The sequence below is a fragment of the Triticum aestivum genome, chromosome 3B (genome assembly GCF_018294505.1).
Source record: "Triticum aestivum cultivar Chinese Spring chromosome 3B, IWGSC CS RefSeq v2.1, whole genome shotgun sequence".
NCBI classification, from domain to species: Eukaryota; Viridiplantae; Streptophyta; class Magnoliopsida; order Poales; family Poaceae; genus Triticum; species Triticum aestivum.
Window position 1 is genome coordinate 3642392 of NC_057801.1, and position 9569 is coordinate 3651960.

The 9569-nt window shown below is 41.9% G+C and overlaps 1 protein-coding gene and 1 pseudogene across 1 annotated transcript; both read left to right on the forward strand.

The window, feature by feature from the left end:
• The first annotated feature begins 4015 nt into the window (after nucleotides 1-4015).
• LOC123064224 (zinc finger protein KNUCKLES-like) lies at nucleotides 4016-4576 on the forward strand. The gene has a single exon (XM_044487750.1). It carries the CDS (start codon nucleotides 4076-4078, stop codon nucleotides 4505-4507), a length of 432 nt encoding a protein of 143 aa, XP_044343685.1. The 5' UTR covers nucleotides 4016-4075; the 3' UTR covers nucleotides 4508-4576.
• Nucleotides 4577-5618: 1042 nt separating this feature from the next.
• On the forward strand, nucleotides 5619-6269 carry LOC123064179 (uncharacterized; annotated as a pseudogene).
• The last annotated feature ends 3300 nt before the right edge of the window (nucleotides 6270-9569 follow it).

Here is a 9569-nt window from a genome sequence, read left to right on the forward strand (position 1 = left end):
TCGGAGGGGAGGTGAATCCACATGCTTGCTGGTGATGTCTGGAGGGGAGAGTTTTCCTAGCCGCCTAGGGTTAGGGGAGGAAAACGAGAGAGTACACATCATGTTGACACCTCAAATACTCTAGAACTGTTTGACAATACTAAGTTTAAATATCTTATTTTATTGATTGATATTAGAATATTTGTTCATGAAAGTAGAATCATTATCAAGATATTTATATATGTTGTGGACAAACACACACAACACAACTTAATATATAGAAGTCCAAAAAATTTGTTTGACATTTGTTTATGCTTTGTTAAAAGTTAACTAAAATCAATTTATAATATGCCTCTCAAACTAAAAATTGATCAGAAAGGACACAATTTAATGAAAACATTTATCATTTTGTAAAATTATAGACATGTAATTTTTATAATAATAATTTTTGATTATTTTAAAATACCTACTCATTTGTGTGAATGATACGTCACATATAGATAGTGATGAATGTTGGATGAAGGTGGCGTGTTGACACAATGTTTAGGCCAGGATGTAGGTGGCGTGTTGACACAATGTTTTCTTTTCATATATTAAAAAATCAAGAATTAACCCTTAGCCCAAATTTCCTTGCAAACATCATCATTACTTGTCAAAAGTAAGGCATCTAGAGTGCTGGGTTGGCATCCTACTCTTACCTCTGCCTGTGATTTAGAATTGGCAACAGAAACATATGTTATACAGTGAATAGCAAGCACTCTCCACATTTATAGCATGGATGCAACATAATATTTTTATTTTGTAGCTAAAACCTCTTTTCACATGTACTTTATCGAATTATATGCCCCACTACATTACAATATAAATACAGAACTACACTAAGATCCTTTCCTATTGTTTTTCCAGTGTAAAAAGAGACAATATCTTTTACTGTTATCTCTAGAATTAAAATATTCACATTCCTCCAGTCATGCAATGGTTAAATTCAAAAGGTTTGTTTAATCAGAAAGGTGTAACAGCTCCTGGGGCCTAGGCACCCTCTATGAATAGTAAATTAAAAAAAATAGAAAAAAAATCAAAAAAATCTGAAACTTTGCAACATCATAGATGGTCAAACTTTGTAGGCTCTTGCAAGTTTTTATGCCAAAATATCATGTAGAGAGAGGTGTACAAACGAGTTTCAGATTTTAGTGCTAAAAGTACTCGAAACTACAAGCACTAAAATCTTTTTCGCGTGTAGAGCTCCTCGAATGGTTTTTTGGCATAAAAACTTGCAAGCACCTACAAAGTTTGTTCATCTTTGATGTTACAAAGTTTCAGAATTTTTTGAATTTGTTTTCCATTTTTTATTTTACTGTTCATAGAGGGTGCCTAAGCACCCGAGAGTTGAAAAACGACTCTCTTTGCTTAATCTATGTTGTCTAATATTTGTTACGTCTAAGTTGATGCCTTGAGCCATGTTGAGATTCACGTGAGGATGGCAAGAATATTTTATTTTCTTTTTATGAGAAAGGGTGTGATGAGTTAAGAATATTAGCTTAGAGGGATAGGGACGTTGATATGTACTTAAAATAATTCAATCAACTTACCCATACTCGGACCAAAATTCTAACTAGAAAACATATAAGAGATTATGACATCTAAGTATAATAAGATTAAACTACAAACAATAATTAAGCTAACACCCATACAATAACCCAAATTCCAGCATGTTATTCCTACATAACTAAATTCATAATCCCTACCTAACTTATTTCTCTCAATATGCAAAATCCTACAGACATGCAACCATGACGGGAAATTTCCATTCTATTACACTACTAAAATTTACTGTACAACAATTAAATACAATAAACCAACTATATTTCTAGTTTTGGTATTCATACTATCAATCCAAAATATTAGTATTCCAACAACCAAACTAGTTGAGATATAATGGAATAAATTTCCGCATCCACACGCATTTAACATCTGATTAACATGATCCTTGAACGTTTGTCGGGTTAAATAAACTACTCCCTCTGTCTCCAAATATAAGACGTTTTTTAGTCTAAAAAGTCTTAGATTTTGAGATAGAGGTAAACTATGGAATGAGCTAGCATTGTCGTATGTCCAGGAGGCCAAGATCCAGCGAGCACTGCACGCACAGTGGATGGATGCTGGTAGTTTCTCAGAGAAAGGACGATGTACACTATTGACGGTGACTTGAGAGCAGAGCTATAGGTATATATGCATGCCAGCTGAAGTGAAGTGTTTGTCATGGCCTGCATGCCCACACAGGCCGGACCATAAATAGTTATTGAGAGCTTGCCCGGACGTATGAACTGACGAGGACACGACTGATCAGTGCATCTGGTTTTGGCCATGTATAGCCTTGCTTGTTATGTGCCGACATAGGTACATGTCTGTGCCATTGGCCCCAAGAGGACAAAGGGAAGATCACACCCTCCGTCCGAAAATACTTGTCATCAAAATGGACAAAAAAAGATGTATCTAGAACTAAAACACGTCTAGATACATCCTCTTTTACCCATTTTGATGACAAGTATTTTCGGACGGAGGGAGTATATGATACTGATGTTGAAGAAGAGGACAAAGGCAACAAATCCAACATGAAAAAGAAAAATAGACCGATAAATCAGCACTAGTGAAGTTGATCACATGAGTCCGTCACTATGCCTATATCAAAGATGTGGTGGACTGAATCGAAGATTGTGCCGCCACCCATGCTTGGTAAAAACCTCCCTGGTCACTTGCTCCTTATACACACTGCCTTGAACATAGATTGGTACTCTGTTCGGTGTAACGCCGACCACGTACGGAGCTAGTGCGTACAATGGAAAATAACCTGCCTTAAACTTGCCATTGAAGACCATATCATTTCTATACAGCCAAATCAACCATAATAAGGCAGACACTCCCACCTTATTAGCGTAGTAAACCTTTTTGGTATTCCGTCAAATCAGTGACTACATATATCGGCAATACTTGTCGGCGGATACAAATTGGGCACTATTTGGATGACTGACCATGTAGAACGTGCAAACTTGCACTGGAAGAACCAACCTCCCTCCCTCAAAAGCTTTGCTATGTCGTGTTTACCAATGTTTTGTCGAGAACTTGGAAGAGCCACAACACAGAAGTATTCCAGGGTTACCACCTCCCCCGCCACCGTGGACCCTGATACATCGGCGACAACGAGGTTAAATTTGCCATTGGTGCTACTCTCGCTCTCTTAGTGAACCTATCCTCGGTTGGAATAATCTATTTTTGGCTGCCATGGCAACGTTTCCGGTTTTGCTACCATGGCAGCGTTTCTGGTTTGGCTGCCATGGCAGCCGTTATCTCTGCCGTGGAAGCACTTTCATCCAGTTACATTTCCTTCATTTCAGTTTGTAGTCAAGTCATGAGACGTGTTGAGAGTGATCAGTGGAGGATTTGTAGGGAGCCCGTTGGCTAAGTACTTCGTCGTGAGATGGCATGATCGGGCAAGATTGCGTAGGCCACGACATGATTTGGCTGTGTTGAGAAATAAAAGGAGCAAATCAGAAAAGACAGCAACCCTTTGCGCCGCGAAAATTCCTCTCTCATGAGCCGAGCGATCTGAAATCCATCCTTGAGAGGCGACATTCTCCAGATCAGGATACAAGTTTCTTTGATTGTGAGTCGATCGGCCTCGCAAACCTAGATCATGTTTTAAAAGATTGTATTCGCTTGATCCGGCCTTAATATTTGGTCTAGTGGAAATATAGTTGAGGTTTGCCACACTTTTGACCTGTCGACAAAAGAATAAGGATCAAGAACGCACGATGACGATACACAAGAATCACCACCAAACTATTACTACCTCTGTAGCCATGATCTGCCTTGACGTCCCTCTCATGGGCTGGTGTTCCTCTGTGGTTGGCTATAGCCGGTGGGGTGCACGTTGGTGCCCCTCGCAATAGTGCGTCTCCTAGATTTAGCAAGTGGCACGCTTCCATCTATAAACCCCTCACTCCACACCCGTTGCTATCATTATTAGGCTAGAGATTGAAAGAGAAAGGCACACGAGAAGCTGGGCTGACCTCCTGCAAATATCTCTCATTCTTCTTCAATGGAGGCTGCCCATGGCGCAGCAGCATCTATGGACCTGTCCCTGACGCTGGCCCCCATGCCACCAGCAGCACCTCCATCCTCCTCTGTTTCAGCTGCAGCAGACCCCGCTGCCGGCGACAGCGGCTATGCCCATGGCCATGGTGGTGGCGGCCGTGAAGAGAGATCATCGAGGCGGCTGTTCTCGTGCCTTTTCTGCGAGAAGAAGTTCCTCAAGTCGCAGGCGCTGGGCGGCCACCAGAACGCGCACAGGAAGGACAGGGGCGCCGGCGGCTGGAACGCCAGCCTCTACCTCCAATCCGACCACGACGACCGGCCGGCCACCACGGACACGGAGGCAATGGCGCCAGCGAGATGGCCAAAGGCGCGCCTTGACGACGGCGGCGAGGAGCAGTTGCAGCAAGAGCAGCTTGATCTCAACCTTAAGCCTTAATTAGCTAACTCGTGTGTACGTCTATTTTTGTTACTACTATCTTACTTTCAATCTTCTTATCCTGTTGGAACCCGCTACCCAATCTTCGTACTGTCGTGTGTATATACTTTGGTTTGTACTACCAACGGTCCTCCCCAAGTCTAAGGTTAGACATCTATAACCACGATGGGCTAATTTCATTCCTATACGTCCGCTGATGCGTCTGGGCAGTATCCGAGAGTGTCTGCTTTGACGGCACATTTGTTAGTGCACATAGCCGTATCCCTCATATAATATGCATGAAATCTCAAGACTTTTCTTGAATTTTCTAGAGTGAATTTTTTCATGGGTTCTTTGTCTCGGAAAAGGAAAGATTTTCTTCACCCTAGGCCATGATAAGGGAAACTTCAATGTCGTGCTTCAAAAAGCCTCTAAACATTCGGACATCACGGTCCAAACACTTTTTGTTATCCAACGTCATGCATCAAATGTCCGTGGACTGGTCCGGATGTCTGAATTCCTACAAATAAAAAACAACCTCGTGGGAGGTTTGGGGGAGTCTGGATGCCCGCTACAAAAGACTCAGACACACCAAGCCCACTCAAAACCCCTCTTCCAGATCCTTTTTCCCCACTCGGTCCCTCCCCCTTGTTTTGTATCCGCACACACCAAGATCGCCGCTGCCGCTATACCACTCTGGCCGCTGGCCAGTTCTTGCCGGACCTCCACTGCTCCACCCAGTTGCCTTGTACTTCGCCGTTGTTCCACCCTGGATCCGGCCGCAACCCAGGTATCCCCTGCCCTGCCGACGCCATCCATGGCGGACACTGCCTAGTCAGTGGTCAACTCGGTCAAAACCACCTGACTTCGTGAAAACCGCGAGGAGGGTTGATTTTTAGACCACGTGATTAGTTCGGGGTACGGTGTAGGATGACCGGTTTTGAAATTTGGGGTTTAATTCTAAAGTGAGTTTATAGTTCAGGGTTGTGATGTGGATTTTTCAGTAGTGGAAACATATATAGTTGAGATGTGGTTTTGCCATGCTTTTGACCTTTCCATATAACAGAATAAGGATCAACCAATGCACGATATCAACAAGAATCACCACCAAGCTTTCAGCACCTCTGTAGGCATGATGTACCTTGACGTCCTTGTGAGCTCGTGTTCCTCGTGATTTGCTATACCGGTAGGTGGACCTTGGCCCCCCTCACATTAACGCGGCTCCGAGATTTAGCAAGCGGTACACTTCCATCTATAAACATCCTACCCATGGCTAGCAGTAGGCTAGAGAGTGAAAACCACAGTCGAAGCCGAGCTGGCCTGCAAATATCTCCCCATCTTCTCCACTGGAGGCTCCCCATGACGCATCATCTTCTTTAGACCTGTCTCTAACACAGTGACACTGCCCCCCATGCCACCATCATTACCAGCATCACCACCTCTATCCTCCTCAGTTTGGGTTGCAGCAGACCTCGCTACCGACGACAACAGCTATGTCCATGGCCATGGTGGCGGCGGCGGCGAAGCGAGATAATCGAGGCGGCTGTTCTCGTGCCTCTTCTGCGAGAAGAAGTTCCTTAAGTCACAGGCGCTGGGGGGCCACCAGAACGCGCACAAGGAGACGGTCGGAAGCTGGAACGCGCACCTCTACCTCCCAGCCAACCACGGCGACCTGCCGGCCACTGCAAGGACTAGGGCGCCGGCGAGATGGCCAAATAAGCGCCTTGATGACAGCGGCGAGAAGCATATGCAGCAGCAGCTTGATCTTAACCTTAAGCTCTAGCTAACTACTCCCGTTCCTAAATATTTGTATTTTTAGAGGTTTCAAATGAACTGCCACATACGGATGTATATAGACATATTTTAGAGTGTAGATTCACTCATTTTGCTTCGTATGTAGTCACTTGTTGAATTCTCTAGAAAGACAAATATTTAGAAACGGAGAGAGTAGTAGCTTGTATTCCCTCCGTTCCTAAATATTTGTCTTTCTAGACATTTCAAATGACTACTACATACGGTTGTATGTAGACATATTTTAGAGTGTAGATTCATTCATTTTGCTTCGTATGTAGTCACTTGTTGAAATGCCTAGAAAGACAAGTATTTAGGAACGGAGGGAGTATGTAGTAAGTGTTTACTATCTTCCTTTTAATCTTCTTATTGATTATTCTCCTTGAACTACTTAGCTAGTGTGCCTGTGAGAGAGAGCACTAGACGTACAAACCTACTTAGCTACTCACTACTCAAATGCATACGTAAGTATATATGCCGATCCGGATGTACGTCCGCATGTTTGTACTGCACTGTACATATACTCCAAGGTTATAATTTGGTCAACAAAGTATAGTGTTTTGTCTCATTAATCTGTTGGATATATGTTCACAAAAAGAAAGAAAAATCCGTGCTTAAGTTTTGCATCTTCTGTTTCCATGGTCACTGTGAAGCTGGACGTTGTGTTGTGTTTTTGTCATTAGTTGCTGGTTTGTAGGCTACTCCGATTATGTTTGAGGGTGGAATTGTCAGCTACTCCCTCTGTCCCAAACCCTCTGTCCCAAAATATAAGACCATTTGACGGAGGGAGTGGTAGTGATGCGGTCTGAACCTGGTTTAGATGCTGCCAGGATTTCCTTGTCGATGTCATGAACTATTTATCAATTTCAATCAAATTGGGAGCCAGGCTTTTTTATAGAAGAAAAATGTTTGTGCGCCTATCTGTATGTCCCTTTTTTCAGGCGCTTTCTCCCACCATAGATTGTTCATTGTTTTCTAACATCACTTAGGTACATGAATTCAGGTTGTCCAAGTTAGCAACAGGAAAAAAAAGAAGCTAACAACGAGAAAGCTAACATTTGCTAGTACCTCCTGAAACTTTATTTTGCGACCTTGCGTGGCTGTTACTCGCAGAATCATACAGGTGTGATATAGTCAAATGACATGCTTGAAATCTCAAGACTTTTTCTCATCAATTTTCCTTTTGAGAATGCCTTTTCTCCTTGATTCTCATTCTTGGACAAGGGCAGACTTTTCTCCGCTTGTACGCCCTGGTGAAGTGACATATGCATCGCAAGGAATCTTTTCATGCGTGCATGGTCCATGCCACCATGCCTGCAAAGCCGTACGTCGATTTGTACCCCCTGCGGATTACAGGACCGCTAGATGATTGTTGTCTATCTGACTGACATATGCGTGGCCACCAAGATACATGTGCGCATTTTATTGATACGTGACACAGGGGTGAGCAGTATGAGTGTGCGCGCATGTCCCATGTTTATATAAACAAAAAGAAATGAATATCATAGCCTATATAAAAATTAACGAAATACCCCACCGGCCGCACAAATTTCACTGGGCCCATCGATTACGCTCACATGTTGAATGGTTCACGCTGGCCCCACGAAACCCTTTCTCACCGTCCGTCTTGGCTTACTCTATCCCGGTTTATCAATGTCCTTTATATTTTTGGTGTAACTTTGATCGCAAAATTACCTAGTAAGCTATAAATAAATATAGTCAAAGTATTATTTTAGAAATTTTCATTGCTCTATACCACCTATGGTCTTCCCCTAACTCCAAGGTTATACTTTGGTCAACAGAGCATAGCGTTTGTCTCATTAATCTGTTGGATATATGTTCGCAAAAAGAAAGAAAAATCCTTGCTCAAATTTTGCATCTTTTGTTTTCCATGGTCATTGTGATGCGACACGTTTAGTTGTGTAGTGCTTTTGACATTGGTTGCTGGTTTGTAGGGACCTGCAATTCCCTTTTTCCCTCCTGCGTGAGGTTGGGCTTTTTGTATTACTGTACCGTGGCTATGTTTGAGGGTGGAATTTAATTGTCAGCTAAGTAGTGATGCGGTCTGAACCTGGTTTAGATGCTGCCAGGATTTCCTTGTCGATGTCATGAACTATTTAACAATTTCAATCAAATTGGGAACCTGGTTTAGATGCTGCCAAGATTTCTGTTTTTCGGCGTTCTCCCATCAAACATTGTTTTTTTCTTCTAACGTTAGTTTATACAGAAAGCCTATAGCTCCCAAAGAAAAGAAAGAGGCCACCTTCGGACTAGCTTGTATTGTTACTATCCCAGGTGGCTTCGTTTAGAAAAGAACGAGGCTACCTCACACTATTGTATATATCGTGAAACACACTTGGTAGATCATATATATAATACTGCTAATTGCTTGTTTTTTTTTCTGGCGTGTATTTTTAAACAAAAGGGAGGAGCTCCCCGACTCCCATTTTTACTAAAAGGAAGCCACAAACCCAAGTATCACATCAACCTCAAAGGCAGTTTATAACTCACTCAACACACCAAAAAAAGACTTATTACCGACATGCCTGATATATGGTCTCACTTTTCTGGATGAACAACGAAGCTAAAATGAGTAAAGCACAAATCTTCTCATGAATCTTTCCTGCTTACAAAGGTTGGGGTTGATGGCGAGTTCACATATGGGGCCAACATGATAAAAAAAACTCATACATTTGTACCCTCATTTGGGGCTAACAATATTCTAAGATACATAAATGAACAAATGTACTTTTACGCACATGTCAATCTGACATAAATAAACAAACACCTTATTATTTGTGAGCACAACACTACTGTTAAAAAACACAACAAATGTAGCTCAAAATCATTATCTTGGTTTTAGTTTCTATTCTAAATCAAAATTTACATTCCCATTCTCCCATAGTTCAGAACTGAGAATGTTGTCTCATTGTATATGTTGCAAAGGACCTACCATAATTGCTTAGGATTCTCTAACAACTCCAGCATGATCATTCGTCATGTTTTTCTCCTCTTTTTAACCGTCAACAGCGCAATCATACCAAAGATATATCTCCTAAGTCGGTGGTCTAACTACTTTTTACATAGCTTCATAGCAAAGCACGGGAACTTTGCTAGTAAGAATAAAGCTCACACCAAAAGAAATAAATCCCTTCGTGCTAAGTAATAGTAATACTCCCTCCGTTTTTATTTACTCTGCATATTAGAGACCAAGTTTATACAAAAAGTACAACTATTTACTATAACAAATATATATGATGTGAAAGTACATTCTATAATAAATCTAATGATA

Bases quoted from the DNA above. Each gene is read 5' to 3' on its own strand.
- LOC123064224 (XM_044487750.1), top strand. From the start codon at position 4,076: ATGGAGGCTGCCCATGGCGCAGCAGCATCTATGGACCTGTCCCTGACG.